General features: G+C 39.1%; 1 protein-coding gene across 1 annotated transcript in view; it reads left to right on the top strand.

Annotated features, from left to right (window-relative positions):
• Nucleotides 1–3280: 3280 nt before the first annotated feature.
• FLT3 (fms related receptor tyrosine kinase 3) overlaps nt 3281–18191 on the top strand; it is a 76769-nt gene continuing 61858 nt past the window's right edge. Inside the window, exon 1 of the mRNA XM_077158931.1 lies at nt 3281–3364. Within this exon, the coding sequence (XP_077015046.1) occupies nt 3322–3364 (43 nt within the window). The 5' untranslated portion in view covers nt 3281–3321. The remainder of the gene's footprint in view (nt 3365–18191) is intronic.

Below are 18191 nucleotides of genomic sequence, written 5' to 3'. Positions count from 1 at the left end.
TTGCTGTATCTCTCAGGTTCTTTTCATCTACAGGTTACTCGTCCATCTTGCTCACTCTGTCTTTTCTTCCTTACAAAAAGAAGAAACCAGGCTATCCTATAAAGTTTCCCAGGGTCTGGAATTTTCTGATCGTACCCGATGGTGGTGTTTAATACGTGTTGTCACTGTCCCATGTATTTCTGGTCAATTGGTCGTTGGGGCTGGGATCTCAGCCAATTCAGGTGCTCTCTGTTCACTTTGCTAAGACTACTTCCTAGGTGGAGGTAGTGCGTCAAACTTCCTTTTAAATTTTCTTTAATTGAGAAATATATCATATATAAAAGTAATTATACAGTTAAAGAGTAGAAATAAAATGAACATTCAGTACCCACCACACAGGTTAAAAAACAATAGGGTATTGCTAGTATCTTAGAAATCCCGGTTTTCCTCCCTCATGAAATCTCCTCTCTCTATGCTGTATTAGATTTATCCTGACTTTTGTGGTAAAGTCATTTTACTTTCTTTATAGTTAATCCCTTATGAATGTATTCTTGGGAAGACTATTGTGTAACAAATGTACCACACTATTGCTATGTATTAATGATAGAGTAGTATATGGGAACTGTAGTTTATGCATGATTTTCCTATAACCCTACAAGTTCTCTAATAAAAAAAAGAGAGAATATTGTTTGGCTCTGCCTTTTGGTCTATTATTCTATGAGTTGCTTTTCCCCCTTCAACATTACATTTTTGAGATGCATCACATTATTTCTGATTAACTGTAGTTTATTTCATTTCATTATTATATAGTAACCTATATGATTATACTATAGTTTATCCTTTTGTTGGTGGCTATTTAGATAGTCCAATTTTTTTATATTACAAACAATAATGCTATGAACATTCTTGTACCTGATTCCTGGGCCATGTGTATAAGAGTTTCTCTAGGGTGTATCTAGAAGTGAAATTGCTGGGTTTGTGCATGTTCAATGTTACTAAGTAATGACACAGTACTTTTCAAAATTGCCTGTACCAATTTGGACTCCCAGCAACTGTGGGTGAGAATTCCTGTTGTTCCATATTCTCGCCAACACTTGGCATTGTCCTATTTCGCAAATCAGTGGATTCAAAGTCCCTATTAATAAAAAAATGTATAAAATTGTATTATATCATTGATATTTCAACTAAATTCACAAGAATCCTATTCAAATATGTTTTTCTTTTCCCTTATTTTTCAGAAAGAGAAAGCTTTGTATTTTACAAATATTAAAGTATTTTGCCTGTGAATTGTCATTGAAAATATGTCACAATTTTTTAAAAGAGGAGAGAGATTGTGTAATTTATGGGTTGAAAACATGATATCAAGATATCCATAACAAATGACCACTTACCCAAAGTTATATAACAGCTTAGCCATATGGTGCTAAGAATTTAGATAAAATACATCCTTTGTTGGGCTATCACAAACACTCCATTCAACCCCAAAACTCTTTTCTCTTCTGACTTCTCTTTTTTCTCATTCCTGCTAGTTGCTTCTTGCCCCTTTAGAAGCCCCTTTATAATAGGCTTCATACCATGAACTCTGGAACTCAAATTTTACAATTGGGTTGCACAACTGGCTGTGTAACTAGAGCAAATCAACTAACTACTGTAAGCCTACATTCCTTTATTTTTAAAAACAGAAACAACAGTATCTTCCTTAGAGTCTTGCTGTGATGAATAAATTCGATATCATATTAGATCCAACTCGGCACAATTCAAAGAATGATGGGCATTATCTCACCTTCTAAATTTTAGCCTAAACCTCATATTCCAAAATATTTCAGTCTATAAAATTTGCTCTTCATAGAATTATTTTGATCCATCAATTTTCAGGGGGAAATTAAGTGTCCACGGAAACCATTCTTAATTTCTCCTTTTCACCATCCCATCTCATTGAGATTTCCACTTGTGTCAAAGATTCTTTGAAAAGTAATATCTTTATAATTTTGTGTCCTGACCAACGTGCCACCTAGGCTGATATTTTGCTGACTTAAAATCATCAGTTTCCTCTTCAGCTTACAACTATCCGGCTTTAAATAAAGGGTAATGCATTACATTTGGGCATCAGAAAGTTCCCAAGCTCTATTTCCTTCCCATTGCCAGCCTGCTTTATTGCTTTATCCCATCTCACACTCACCTGAGGCCTCCTTCCTCCAGGTCAGTTTCTGACCTGAGGCGGACATTTTTCATGTTTCTAACTGTCATGCCCTAGGAAGGGAAATTATTGCAACATAGACTACAAATGACTCCACGACCAAGAATGAACACTGTCAAATATCATGCTTTATTAGAAAATGATTAAAATAATCAAGGGCATAGAATTGCTAGAGCTGGAGGGGACATTAGAAGCGACCTGGTCTGACCCCTTCATTTTACAGGGGAGTGAACTGGGCCTTGGAGAGATGAGCTGGCAAGTTAGGGGAAGAACCAGAACATATGCCCAGGTTCTTCCACTCTTCAAATGAGAGCAAAGGAAATGCATTTCAGTTCAAAACGTTATGTGATGAAGAACAAGAACTACAGACTGGATGATTCAAAACATCCTCAATTTTAGCCTGGGATGCAGGTCTGTGTGTTCTGTTTTGTTTTCACCGCTGCTTTTTAACCTCCCTACTTGCCTTGGCTGACACAGAAACCGAGGGCGTTTTTCCTGATCTGACTGGGCACCGGCACCCAAGGAGCTGGAGAGGGACTCAAAAAACACCAATCCACAGTTGGGATCCAGGAAGCGCGGGACGAGACCCTCCGGCTCCACGTGGGCCAGAGTCGCCGGTGCGAGGCGCGGCTTTAGCGCCCTTCGCGCGGCCTCGGAGACCCCGGCGCGCAAGGGGGACGGGTCCTGGCTCCCAGCTGTCTCCACGCTCCCGACCCAGAACTAGGGCGCTGGGGACTCCCGGGGTGGGGCTGCCAGGCTGCTCATTCCAGGCCTCCCTGCCTCCGCCGGAGCCGCGGAGCCCGTGGAACTTCCCCGGCGGGATCGCGCCCAGGCTCCCCCGCCGCAATCGGGGAGCCCCGGGCGCCGCCAGGCTTCGGCTGCGGACCGCCGCGGGCACGTGGGCTCGGCCGCAGCGCTGCTCCGGGCACCCGCTCCCAGGCTCGGCCCAACCTCCCCGGCTCCTACCTCGGCTCCTGCCCGCGGGGAGAGGGTTCCTCCCCCTTCCACTTTGCACCAGTTACAAGGGGATCTGCGGTCGGTGACGCGCGTCCTTCGGCGAGCCACCTGCAGCGCGGGGCGCGCGAGGCCGGGCGGCATCGCAGGCTGGGCCGGTGGCGGCCTGGGGACCCCGGGCTCTGGAGGCCATGCCGGCGTGGGCGCAGCGCCGCGGCCACCTCCCGCTGCTCGGTAAGCCCCTAGCCCGGCCCGGGCCGCAGCCCCTCCCGCGCCCACCCCTCTCGGTGGGATCCCTCGCGCGCGCCTCTCTCCTCGCGCGCTCCCTCGCTCCTCCCCTCGGCCTCTCCATGCATGGTCTCCCCGCCCTTGCCCTGTCGGGCTCCCGGCAGTCTTCCAGGACTTGCCCTCCGCCCCTGCCTCTCCGCTCCGGTCGCTCCGCCGGCCCCGGCCGTGGTCTCCGGCGGGTGGTCTCGGGCGGGTGGCCTCGCCCAGGCACTGGCTGCGCGCGGTCGCCGGGGCAGCGCCTCCCCCCCCCCCCACCCCGGGGAGCCGGCGAGCGCGGCCCTCGAGATGGGTGCCCTGGGGGTGCCAGCCGACCCCAGGCTACTGCAGACTCCTGGGCGGCGCCTTCGACTCTTCTTTTGCTGTTCTGATTTGTGGGGTGTGCCCTGACGGGAATGCGTGCCGGCTTTCGCTCCCAAAGCGATTCATCCCAAATAGCAGCCCCCTCCCCACCCAGCCCCCCGACCCCCCTTCGCTGGCATCAGCGAATAGTCGCTTTGGGAATGTTATGCAAATAAGAATTAATAGATTAAAATGTTCGCAGTTCTCTCGTCCCTACGCTTGCTCTTTTGATCCTGGCATTAAAACCTCAAGGGGTTTTCAAGGACTCAGAGGACAGTTCCCAAAGAATCTGCTCGGCAGAATAGTTTTTACTGGGGAAAAAAAAAAATCCCCTTCGAATCCAGATCGTGTCAGGTTTCTACTTGGAAAGATGAGAGGGTTGATTCCAGTTGGGGTGAAGGGAGAATTGTGGACCGCGGGAACCTCGGGGCTCTGGCTGGTCCCGCAACCGTGAGCCGGCCCACATCACCGCAGGCCTCTGGGCCGCCGCGGTCGAGGCGCGGGTCCCGCAGCGTCTCCTCCGGCTCCAGGTTCCTCTTAGTGCAATTTAAAGAAAGCCTCTGTGGCAAACAGAAAATATTTGCGATATAGACATGCTGGAATTATTTCCAAAAGCTTCTGTTGCAAATAGCTCAAAAATAAAAAGTAAGGAGCATAAACAAGGGGTGGAAAAACAAAGAGTTTTAAAATTTCTTGAAGATTTCTCTTTAGTTGATAAATACGTAAATTTAAAATGTATAGTAAAATATGTTCTTAGATTCTTTTACTAAGGCAAAAGTCACTAGCTGGCTGTTTTGTATGCACTTTTCAGCAGCCCACAGAAGCTTTCTAGAAGTATAAAACTCAGCACACGCGACTCTTTAAACCGCACTGAGTTCTTTAATCTGTAGGAAGCAGCTCGGAAATTCCTACATCTTTCCAGATTTTTCTAACGAGATGTCATTGGCATACAGTTAATATGCACACATCTTCAGGGTACAATGCCATTTGTTTTTATGTGATGTAGGTATCCACTTGCCCGTGCTGCAGCAAGATACACAACAGTTCTGACTTTGTCCCCCTCATGGACAACCCCTTCGAAAGTAGCCACTCTTCTGACCTCTCTCATCATCTATGAGTTTTGCCTATTTGGGGACTTATGCAAAAGGGACCATTGTGCAGTCTTTTATGTCCGGTTTCCTTTGCTCAATGTTGTGATTATGAGATTTGACCATGTTGTCTGTGGGCTTTTTGTTTTTTTAATTCTGGGTGTTATTCCTTAATGTGAATGCACTACACTATTTATCCATTCTATTGTTGGGGAGCATTTAAATTGTCCAGTTTTGTGAAATTATGAATAACACTGCTGTGAACATTTTTTACATGTTTTTTTCTTTTTCTTTTTTTTTTTTTTGACAACATAAACACCCATTTCTGTTAGATTTATACCCAGGAGTAGAATTCCTGAGTCCTAGGAAAAACACATATTCTGTTTTAGTAGATATTGGAAAATAGTTTTCCAAAGTGGTTGTACCAATTTACATTCCTGCCAATGGAATGTAGTGAGAAATTAAGAGTGAAGACTTTGAAATGTTTTAAAACTTTAAATCCTTGAATTATGAAGTGCTAACCCCATTTCCCTTATATTATAAGCTTCACCTTTTATTAATAACATGACACTTTTTAAGTGCCATTTGAAGAAGGAGAACACACTCCATGGCCTTATCTCCATTGTGCTCTGATACTGGGCAGATGGTGGAATATTTGAATATTTTAATAACTGTCTTACTATCTATTTCATTAGTGTCAGAAAACTCTTGCCCAAGGCCCTGAGCTACATAATGTAGCAGCTGTCCTTTGCCCTCGTTGCTTATTTTACTCTATTTGCCTTCTTGTGTACTGCTAGCCTGATGGAAGGGATTAGGAGGAGGTAGAGAGAAGGGATTCTAAGCAAAGATTGTTTTGATTGAATGGCACACCAGATCTGGGGATCTGATGTTCAAGTCTGCTCCCATTTTAAAAGTCTAGCTCTGGTTTTTACACCCTACAGGTGTAGATTGGCCATTCGGTTCTTCTAGGTACTTTACATCCATCAATAATTAGTTAGGTTTAGATGAGAACTACTTGCCATCCAACGGAGATCCAATGAAGAATGGATCTGCTTTTACTCATTGTGAAGTCAGTCTTAGGTATCAGGAAAAATCTTTTTGTTGAATATGCCTCTTGTTCAACTGAAAAACAATCAGGTAATGAGACATTAAATGTCTGGAGGAGGAAGACAACTTGTCTTCCCCAAAGATTTTAGATAACAAATATGATGAAGAACAAGAATGAGGAAGAATAAAAAAAAATTTTTTTTTATTTAACAAGCATTTATCAATAACTATTTCTGTGCTTGGTATGAGAAGTACAAAGATGAAAGAGATGGGGTAGGGGAGCGTAAGTATAAATAGCTAATCCCATTCTATTTCAGAAATGAGTGGTCATTGCTTTTCTCTAAGAAAAGCATTTTAGCAAGATGCTTCCTTTTAGTTAGTGAAACCTTCCAATGCAGCTCTTATGATCATTAAATATCTGCAAATGAAAACATAGTAGGCTTTGATGAAAGAAGCTTCACCCAGGTCTGAATAGAAATCTTAAGTCACCCCTGCCACGCCCCCCCAAAAAAATCCTAGTTAAACATGAATATACTGTATTTGATGCTTGTGGAAAGAAAATTGTTCTTCCATTTAAAATAAAATGAATGGACTACTCTAGAGTATAACTGTGGCTATTCTATAGGTCTTGGGAAGATACAATTTTCTAAAAGCCTCTGAACAAATTTGTTGACTACATTTGATGCCCACAGAACATGCTGACTTGCTAGAGAAGCCGCTTCCTCAGTTTCTCCACAGTTCTCTGTGTTTCTCTCATCTTGTCGTTTTCCTGTGAAACTCAGACAGCTGTGTCCCAGGCGCCCCTCTCACTGTGTTCAGGATTACCATCTAGCTAACTCCCCACCAGAGAGTACATTAAACTTAATCTCAGAACTACTGTATTTTATGATTTTTCTTGACCTTGAAGACAATAGGAGTAAGTATGTAGAGAGAAGAAATTAAAGTGCTGGATAATTAACTTAACCCCTTGATAATTTGCTTAACATGGTCTTGTAATGATTACAATGTGACTGAGTAATGATTTGGGCTTTATTTGCTCTGAAACAGCAGATTCCTGCAAATCTTAGAGGAGGGGGAATAACTGTCCAAGAACTTTTGGGTTTCATCAGGCTGCTTTGTGATCTTAAGATTATTTTCCCAAGAGTACCCAAAAGTATTAGCCACATCTCAATTAGGTAGACATGGTCATATGGCTGCAGGTTTTCCCATCTCTCTGAGCCTTACACGTAGGAATTTAATTACCCTTGATCAGTGCCTTCCGTGGCTGCACAATCAGTGGCCCTAAAGTGATGAAAGCTGTTGTGGAATTCACTGATAATTGTTAGTATGAACAACTTCTCTTCTCTGGGTACCAACACATCTGAAGGAAATTTAAAAATAATATAAATTGCACCACAGTGTTTTTTTGTGGCTAGAGGAATTGCACAAGATCTCAAAAGAGGAACTGTTGTTATTTACTAGGTTAAGCAGTAAAATATTTCTTTCCACTGCTGTCATTATAAGGGCAATTGGTAGCCAAGAGTCCTTCACAGAATTATTTACAGTCTACGCTAAAACAGGATATTGTCATTTTTTTCTTTAAAAATATTATGTTCATTAAATTCAATATGCAGATACTTTGCTATTTGAATGATGAGTTTCCTAATGTTAGTTATTCTGTCCTGGAGGCAGTGCAGATAGTTTAAATATAAGAACAAGCCAGTCAGTTGGGAAATATATTTTCTTTTTTTTTTTTTTTTAGTAATTAAAGAAAAAAAGAAATTAACACAACATTTAGAAATCATTCCATTCTACATATGCAATCAGTAATTCTTAACATCATCACATAGATGCATGATCATCATTTCTTAGTACATTTGCATTGGTTTAGGAAAAGAACTAGCAAAACAACAGAAAAAGATATAGAATGTTAATATAGAGAAAAAAATAAAAATAATAATAATAATAAAAGACACAAACAAACTAAAAAAAGCTATAGCTCAGATGCAGCTTCATTCAGTGTTTTAACATAATTACATTATATTAGGTGTTATTGTGCTGTCCATTTTTGAGTTTTTGTATCTAGTCCTGTTGCACAGTCTGTATCCCTTCAGCTCCAATTACCCATTATCTTACCCTGTTTCTAACTCCTGCTGGCCTCTGTTACCAATGACATATTCCAAGTTTATTTTCGAATGTCCATTCACATCAGTGGGACCATACAGTATTTGTCCTTTAGTTTTTGGCTAGACTCACTCAGCATAATGTTCTCTAGGTCCATCCATGTTGTTACATGCTTCATAAGTTTATTCTGTCTTAAAGCTGCATAAAAAATATTCCATCATATGTATATACCACAGTTTGTTTAGCCACTCGTATGTTGATGGACATTTTGGCTGTTTCCATCTCTTTGCAATTGTAAATAACGCTGCTATAAACATTGGTGTGCAAATGTCCATTTGTGTCTTTGCCCTTAAGTCTTTTGAGTAGATACCTAGCAATGGTATTGCTGGGTCGTATGGCAATTCTATATTCAGTTTTTTGAGGAACCGCCAAACTGCCTTCCACAGTGGTTGCACCATTTGACATTCCCACCAACAGTGGATAAGTGTGCCTCTTTCTCCGCATCCTCTCCAGCACTTGTCATTTTCTGTTTTGTTGATAATGGCCGTTCTGGTGGGTGTAAGATGATATCTCATTGTGGTTTTGATTTGCATTTCTCTAATGGCCAGGGACATTGAGCATCTCTTCATGCGCCTTTTGGCCATTTGTATTTCCTCTTCTGAGAGGTGTCTGTTCAAGTCTTTTTCCCATTTTATAATTGGGTTGGCTGTCTTTTTGTTGTTGAGTTGAACAATCTCTTTATAAATTCTGGATACTAGACCTTTATCTGATATGTCGTTTCCAAATATTGTCTCCCATTGTGTAGGCTGTCTTTCTACTTTCTTGATGAAGTTCTTTAATGCACAAAAGTGTTTAATTTTGAGGAGCTCCCATTTATTTATTTCTTTCTTCAGTGCTCTTGCTTTAGGTTTAAGGTCCATAAAACCGCCTCTAATTGTAAGTTTCATAAGATATCTCCCTACATTTTCCTCTAACTGTTTTATGGTCTTAGACCTAATGTTTAGATCTTTGATCCATTTTGAGTTAACTTTTGTATAGGGTGTGAGATACGGGTCCTCTTTCATTCTTTTGCATATGGATATCCAGTTCTCTAGGCACCATTTATTGCAGAGACTGTTCTGTCCCAGGTGAGTTGGCTTGACTGTCTTACCAAAGATCAAATGTCCATAGATGAGAGGGTCTATATCTGAGCACTCTATTCGATTCCATTGGTCGATATATCTATCTTTATGCCAATACCATGCTGTTTTGACCACTGTGGCTTCATAATATGCCTTAAAGTCCGGCAGTGTGAGACCCCCAGCTTCATTTTTTTTCCTCAAGATACTTTTAGCAATTCGGAGCACCCTGCCCTTCCAGATAAGTTTGCTTATTGGTTTTTCTAATTCTGAAAAATAAGTTGTTGGGATTTTGATTGGTATTGCATTGAATCTGTAAATCAATTTAGGTAGGATTGGCATCTTAACTATATTTAGTCTTCTAATCCATGAACACGGTATGCCCTTCCATCTATTTAGGTCTTCTGTGATTTCTTTTAACAGTTTTTTGTAGTTTTCTTTGTATAGGTTTTTTGTCTCTTTAGTTAAATTTATTCCTAGGTATTTTATTCTTTTAGTTGCAATTGTAAATGGGATTCGTTTCTTGATTTCCCCCTCAGCTTGTTCATTGCTAGTGTATAGAAATGCTACAGATTTTTTAATGTTGATCTTGTAACCTGCTACTTTGCTGTACTCATTTATTAGCTCTAGTAGTTTTGTTGTGGATTTTTCCGGGTTTTCGACGTATAATATCATATCGTCTGCATACAGTGATAGTTTTACTTCTTCCTTTCCAATTTTGATGCCTTGTATTTCTTTTTCTTGTCTAATTGCTCTGACTAGAACCTCCAACACGATGTTGAATAATAGTGGTGATAATGGACATCCTTGTCTTGTTCCTGATCTTAGGGGGAAAGTTTTCAATTTTTCCCCATTGAGGATGATATTAGCTGTGGGTTTTTCATATATTCCCTCTATCATTTTAAGGAAGTTCCCCTGTATTTCTATCTTTTGAAGTGTTTTCAACAGGAAAGGATGTTGAATCTTGTCACATGCCTTCTCTGCATCAATTGAGATGATCATGTGATTTTTCTGCTTTGATTTGTTGATGTGGTGTATTACATTAATTGTTTTTCTTATGTTGAACCATCCTTGCATACCTGGGATGAATCCTACTTGTTCATGATGTATAATTCTTTTAATGTGTTGTTGGATTTGATTTGCTAGAATTTTGTTGAAGATTTTTGCATCTATATTCATTAGAGAGATTGGTTTGTAGTTTTCTTTTTTTGTAATATCTTTGCCTGGTTTTGGTATGAGGGTGATGTTGGCTTCATAGAATGAATTAGGTAGCTTTCCCTCCACTTCAATTTTTTTGAAGAGTTTGAGGAGAGTTGGTACTAATTCTTTCTGGAATGTTTGGTAGAATTCACATGTGAAGCCGTCTGGTCCTGGACTTTTCTTTTTAGGAAGCTTTTGAATGACTGATTCAATTTCTTTACTTGTGATTGGTTTGTTGAGGTCATCTATTTCCTCTTGAGTCAAAGTTGGTTGTTCATGTCTTTCCAGGAACCCATCCATTTCATCTAAATTGTTGTATTTATTAGCGTAAAGTTGTTCATAGTATCCTGTTATTACCTCCTTTATTTCTGTGAGGTCAGTGGTTATGTCTCCTCTTCCATTTCTGATCTTATTTATTTGCATCCTCTCTCTTCTTCTTTTTGTCAATCTTGCTAAGGGCCCATCAATCTTATTGATTTTCTCATAGAACCAACTTCTGGTCTTATTGATTTTCTCTATTGTTTTCATGTTTTCAATTTCATTTATTTCTGCTCTAATCTTTGTTATTTCTTTCCTTTTGCTTGCTTTGGGATTAGTTTGCTGTTCTTTCTCCAGTTCTTCCAAGTGGACGGTTAATTCCTGCATTTTTGCCTTTTCTTCTTTTCTGATATAGGCATTTAGGGCAATAAATTTCCCTCTTAGCACTGCCTTTGCTGCGCCCCATAGGTTTTGATATGTTGTGTTTTCGTTTTCATTCACCTCGAGATATTTACTAATTTCTCTTGCAATTTCTTCCTTGACCCACTCGTTGTTTAAGAGTGTGTTGTTGAGCCTCCATGTATTTGTGAATTTTCTGGCACTCCGCCTATTATTGATTTCCAACTTCATTCCTTTATGATCTGAGAAAGTGTTGTGTATGATTTCAATCTTTTTAAATTTGGAAATATATGTTCTTAACACAAGCAGGGAATTTCTCTGCACTTAGGTTTCCTCATTTGGAAAGAAAAAATTAGTAAGTGTTATCTTACTCCTTGAGCAAATAGTACCTGAAAGCACAACTTTGCAGTAAGAGGGGAATGTGAAAGCCCAAAGAGATCATTAAGATTTGGAGTCATAGGATTTCTTTTCCTCCCTTGTTTCCTCCTTCCTTTCCTTCTTCCTTCCTTCCTTTCTTGGGCATTTTTCAGTACTGTCTATGTCCAGGATCTGTGTTAAATGCTGAATAATACATGGTACCTGCCATCACACAGCTCACCGTATAATACTTAGAGTATAGGTGGGAAAAAGTCAGGGACATAAAAGGAAAAATGTAATGAATTATGGAAATCTGCGCACACTCTAACCTAGGCTGAGATAATAAGGCAAGCCTTCCAGGAGGCGATGATGCCAGAGCCATGACTGGGAAAGTAAGTAAGAACTGACAGGGAAAAAAAGGAATTGTAAGTATATCCCAGGCAAGTAAGACAGCAAAGATAAAGGTACAGTGGTGAGAAACATGGAGTAGATGGAAAACTATAATTCCATTCCTGGTTGCCTGAGTGTAATGTGTAAAGCCACCAAAATTAGAGAAACTATCATTTAAATAGTTGTAACCCAGAAAAATATTTTAAAGGCTGCTCAATGGATAGATTTATTTTTAGTTTTGTTATAGTAAAATTATATAGCATAAATTTGCCATTTTAATCATTTTAAGTGTACAGTTCAGTGGCGTTGATTCACAATGTTGTTCAGACATCACTAACACCCATTTCCAAAATTTTTTCATTACCCAAACAGAAACTCTATTCTAATTATCAGCCTCTGATAACCTTTAATCTACTTTCTGTCTCTATGAATTTGCTTATTCTAGGTCTTTCATATAAGTGTAATCATATATGCTTTTTTAAAAATCCATTCAGCTAGTCTCTGCCTTTTAAGTGGGGAGTTTAATCCATTTACGTTAAAGTAACTACTAATAATGCACTTGGCTCGAGTCCACCTTTTGACAATTGTGAATAATGCCACTATGAACACTGATGCGTAGCTATTTGTTTGAGATCCTGCTTTCACTTTTGGGGGGTATATACTTAGTAGTGGGATTGCCAGGTTATATGGTAGCTCCATACTTAGCCTTTAGAGGAACTGCCAAGCTGTCTTCCACAGTGGCTGCATGATTTTACATTGCCACCAGCAATGAATGAGTGTTCTTATTTCTTCACATGTTCTCCAACATTTGTTATTTTCTCTTTTGCTAGTAGCAGCAATTCTAATGGTGTGAAATGCTATCTCATTATGGTTTTGATTTGCATTTCTCCAGTGCCCAGTGATGTTAAGCATCTTTTTCTGTGCTTTCAGGCCATTTGTATGTTTTTTGCCCATTTTTTAGTTAGGTTATTTATAGTTAAATTGAAGGATTTCTTTATATATTCTGGATATTCAACTTTTATCAGACATGTGGTTTCCAAATATTTTCTCCCATTGTATAGGTTATTGTTCTACTTTCATGATAAACTACTTTGAGGCACAAACATTTTGAATTTGGGGCCTATTTATCTAGTTTTTTCTTTCATTGCTTGTGCTTTGGGTGTAAAGGCTAAGGTCCGGAAGATGCTTCTCTACATATTCTTCTAGGAGTTTGATAGTTCTAGCTTTTATATAAGGTCTTTGATCCATTTTGAGTTGATTTTTTTTATATATGGTGTGAAGTAGGGGTCCTCCTTCCTTTTTTGAAAATGGAGATCCAGTTTTCCAAGCACCATTTGTTGAAGAACCAGTTCTTTCCCAATTGAAGTCATCTTTGCCACATTGTCAAAATCAGTGGACCCTAAATGTGAAGTTTGATTTCTGACCTCTCAGTTCAATTCCATTAGTCTATAAGTCTGTACCTGTGCCAGTACCATGCTTTTTTGATTACTGTGGCTTTGTAATTGTAATAGGTTTTAAGATCAGGAAGTGTGAGTCTTTTTCTTTCTTCTTCTTTTTCATTCTTCTTTTTCAGTATGGCTTTAGCTGTTCACAGCTGCTTACCTTTCCATATAAATATGATGTCATGAGTGGCTTTTCAATTTCTGCAAAGAAGGTTGTTGGAATTTTGATTGGAATTACATTGAATCTGTGAATTGCTTTGGATAGTATTGACAATTTAACTACATTTCGTCTTCCAATTCATGAGAGTGGAATGTCCTTCCACTTATTTAAGTCTTTGATTTCTTTAGCAATGTTCTGTAGTTTTCTGTGTACAAGTTCTTTATGTCCTTGGTTGGATTTATTCTTAGATATTTGATCCTTTTAGTTGCTATTATGAAGGGAATTTTTTTCTTGATTTCTTTTTCTGATTATTCATTGCTTGTGGATATAAACACTAGATTTTTGGGTGTTGATCTTGTACCCCACCACTTTGCTGAATTCACTTATTAGCTCAAGGGGCTTTGTTGTAGACTTTTTGAGGTTTTCTGTATATAAGATCATATCATCTGCAAATAGGGAAAATCTTACTACTTCCATGTAAACTTGGAGGGCTTTTATTTACTTTTCTTTCCTAATTGCTCTGGCAATGACTTCCAGTACAATGTTCAATGACAGTGGTGTCAGTGGGCATTATTGTCTTGTCCTCATCATAGAGGGAAAGCATTCAGTCTTTCACAATTAAGTAGGATGTTACCTGTGGGCTTTTAATACATGCCCTCTATCATGTTAAGGACGTTTCCTTCTTATTCCTATTGTTATAAGAGTTTTTATCGTGAAGAGGTGCCAGATTTTATCAAATGCCTTTTCTGCATTAATTGAGATGATCATCTCTTTTTTCCCTTAATTCTGTTATGTGGCATTTGTATTACACTAATTTATTTTCTTATGTTGAACTAACCTTGCATGCCAGGATTAAATCCCACTTGATCATGGTGCATAATTCTTTTAAAATACTGTTGGAATTGTTTTCTTAATATTTTGTTGAGGATTTCTTCATTCCACTGAGGTCAGAGTTTCTTTTTTTGTAGTATCTTTAGCTGACTTTGGTATGGGCCTTATAGAATGAATTAGGGAGTGCTCCCTCCACTTTAATTTTTTGAAAGAATTTGAGCAGAATTGGAATTAAGTCTTCTTGGAATGTTTGGTATAATTACCCTATAGTACCATCTTGCCCTGGGCTTTTCTTTGTTGGGATGTTTTTGATTATTGTTTCAATCTCTTTAGTAGTAATTGGCTTGTTGAGATCTTCTTGAGTCAATGTAGGTAGTTTATGTGTTTCTAAGAATTTGTCCATTTCATCTAGGTTATCCAATTTACTGGTATACAGTTGTCCGTAATATTCTCTATAGTCCTTTTTATTTTAGCAGAGTTGGTAGTAATTCCCCGTTTTCATTTTTGTTTTCGTTACTTGCATCCTGTCTTTTTCTTTGCCAGTCTGGCTAAAAATCTGTCAATTTTATTGATCTTTTCAAAGAATGAGCTTTTGATTTTGTTGATTCCCTCTATTGTTTTTTTGCTCTCAGTTTCATTTATCTCCGCTCTAATTTTTATTTCCTTCCTTCTGCTCCTGTTGGATTTACTTTGCTCTTCTTTCTCTAGTTCTTCCTGTTTTGAGGTTAGGTGTCAGATTTGAAGTCTTTCTTCTTTTTAATTATAAGCATTTAGAACCATAAATTTCCCTCTCAGCACTAACCTTTGCTGCATCCCATACATTTTGGTACATTACATTTTCATTTTTCTCAAGATATTTTCTAATTTGTTTTTCATTTTTCTAACTTTTTGTCATGGGCAGGCACTGGGAATCGAACCCGGGTCTCCAGCATGGCAGGCAAGAACTCTGCCTGCTGAGCCACCATGGCCCACCCTCTATTTTGCATTTAACTTCCTCTTTAACCCATTGTTTGTTTATGAGTATGTTTTATAATTTCCACATACTTGTGAATTTTCACTTTCTCCCTCTGCATTGCTTTCTATCTTCATTCCACTGAGGTAAGAGAAACTACAGTGTATAATTTCAATATTTTTTAATTTGTTAAGCTTGTTTTGTGACCCAAAATATGGTCTGTCTTGGAGAATGATCCATGTATACTTGAGAAGACTGTGTATTCTGTTTTTGTTGGGTGAAATAGTCTATATATGTCTCTTAGATCTAGTTGATTTAGAGTATTCTTCAAGTCTTGTAATTCTTTATTGATCTTCTGACTATATGTTCTATCCAATATTGACAGTGGTATATCAAAGTCTCCTTTCTACTTTTTGTTTGTTTGTTTGTTTTTTGTTGTTGTTGTTGTTTTGGCTTTTAAAAAGGGGAATTTAATAAGTTGCTGGTTTATAGTTCTAAGGCCGAGAAAATGTCCCAATTAAAACAAGTGTATAGAAATGTCCAATCATAGGCATCCAGGGAAAGACACCTTGGTTCAAGAAGGCCGATGAAGTTCAGGGTTTCTCTCTCAAGTGAGAAGGCACATGGTGAACACAGTCAGGGCTTCTCTCTCAGCTGGAAGGGCACATGGCGAATACGGCGTCATCTGCTACTCTCCTGGCTTCTGGTTTCATGAAGCTCCCCAGGAGGCATTTTCCTTCTTCATCTCCAAAGGTCGCTGGCTGGTGGACTCTCTGCTCCGTGGTGCTGCAGCATTCTCTGCTCTCTCTGAGTCTCCTCCTTTCTGCTTTTTTTGCCCTTCACTTCTGTTAATCCCTACTCTTGTATTTTTCCTTTTTTTTTATGTACCATAGTGAGTTTGTTCTCATTTCAATCAGGATATATTTTCCATCTGTTCTCTTTGTGGTTACCATGTGGCTAAAATTTAACATCTTAAATATATCAATCATATTTGGCTCAATGCCGACCTAACTTCAGTATCATGCACATTTATTTTCCTATATCCCTCTGTTCTCCTACCATTTTTGTTTACTTGTCAGCACTTACATCTTTGTACATTATATGTCCAAAAACATAGATTTATCATTACTTTTCATGCATTTGTGTTTTGGCATTGTAGAAATTAAGAAGTAGAGTTACATACCAAACAACATACTATAATAATACTGGCATTTATAAGTACCCAAATAGTTGCTGCTGGTCTTAATTTCTTTATTATGCTTTGAACCACTCACTGTCCAGTGTCCTTTCCTTTTAGCCTGAAGAACTTCCTGTAGTATTGCTAACAGGGCAAGACTGTTGGTGGTGGACTCCCTCAGCTTTTTTTTTTTCCCCCTCTTCTTCTTTTTTTTTTTTTATTAATTAAAGAAAAAAAAAGAAATTAACCCAACATTTACAAATCATTCCATTCTACATATGCAATCAGTAATTCTTAATATCATCACATAGATGCATGATCATTGTTTCTTAGTACATTTGCATCGATTTAGAAGAAGAGCTAGCAAAACAACAGAAAAAGATATAGAATGTTAATATAGAGAAAAAATAATAATAATAATAGTACAAAAAAAAGGCAAACAAACAAACAGACAGACAAAAAAAAAAAACCCTATAGCTCAGATGCAGCTTCATTCAGTGTTTTAACATGATTACTTTACAATTAGGTATTATTGTGCTGTCCATTTTTGAGTTTTTGTATCTAGTCCTGTTGCACAGTCTGTATCCCTTCAGCTCCAATCACCCATTATCTTACCCTGTTTCTAACTCCTGCTGGACTCTGTTACCAATGATATATTCCAAGTTTATTCTCGAATGTCAATTCACATCAGTGGGACCATACAGTATTTCTCCTTTAGTTTTTGGCTGGACTCACTCAGCATAATGTTCTCTAGGTCCATCCATGTTATTACATGCTTCATAAGTTTATTCTGTCTTAAAGCTGCATAATATTCCATCGTATGTATATACCACAGTTTGTTTAGCCACTCTTCTGTTGATGGACATTTTGGCTGTTTCCACCTCTTTGCAGTTGTAAATAACGCTGCTATAAACATTGGTGTGCAAATGTCCATTTGTGTCTTTGCCCTTAAGTCCTTTGAGTAGATACCCAGCAATGGTATTGCTGGGTCGTGTGGCAATTCTATATTCAGCTTTTTGAGGAACCGCCAAACTGCCTTCCACAGTGGTTGCACCATTTGACATTCCCACCAACAGTGGATAAGTGTGCCTCTTTCTCCGCATCCTCTCCAGCACTTGTCATTTTCTGTTTTGTTGATAATGGCCATTCTGGTGGGTGTGAGATGATATCTCATTGTGGTTTTGATTTGCATTTCTCTAATGGCCAGGGACATTGAGCATCTCTTCATGTGCCTTTTGGCCATTTGTATTTCCTCTTCTGATAGGTGTCTGTTCAAGTCTTTTTCCCATTTTGTAATTGGGTTGGCTGTCTTTTTGTTGTTGAGTTGGACAATCTCTTTATAAATTCTGGATACTAGATCTTTATCTGATATGTCATTTCCAAATATTGTCTCCCATTGTGTAGGCTCCCTCAGCTTTTGTTTAATAAGAATATCTTAATCTCTCCCTCACTTTTTTTTTGCATAGACAGGCACCGGGAACCGAACCCGGGTCTCTGACATGGCAGGCGAGAACTCTGCCTGCTGACCCACCGTGGCCCGCCCTCTCCCCACTTTATCGGATATAAAATTCTTGGCTAGGCAGTTGTTTTCTTTCAGCACTTCCAGTATTTCAGTCCACTGCCTTCTTGCCTCCCTGGTTCTGATGAGAAATCGGCACTCAGTCTAATCGGGGCTCCCTTGTATGTAACACATTGCTTTTCTCTTGGAGCTTTCAGAATTCTCTGTTTGTCCTTTGCCTTCAATAGTGTGATAAATTGAATGCACTTAGCAGGATGTACTTTTCTTCATGTTACCCTGTGCTTCTGGATGTGCATATTCATGTCTTTTGCTAAGTTTGGGAAGTTCTCTGTCATTATTTCTTTGGATAATCCTCCTGCCACTTTCCCTTTCTTCTCCTTCTGGGAATCCCAT

Source organism: Tamandua tetradactyla, chromosome 4 (assembly GCF_023851605.1).
Source record: "Tamandua tetradactyla isolate mTamTet1 chromosome 4, mTamTet1.pri, whole genome shotgun sequence".
NCBI classification, from domain to species: Eukaryota; Metazoa; Chordata; class Mammalia; order Pilosa; family Myrmecophagidae; genus Tamandua; species Tamandua tetradactyla.
The sequence above is the reverse complement of the archived record's forward strand: the minus strand, read 5'-3'. Positions and strand labels throughout refer to the sequence as shown.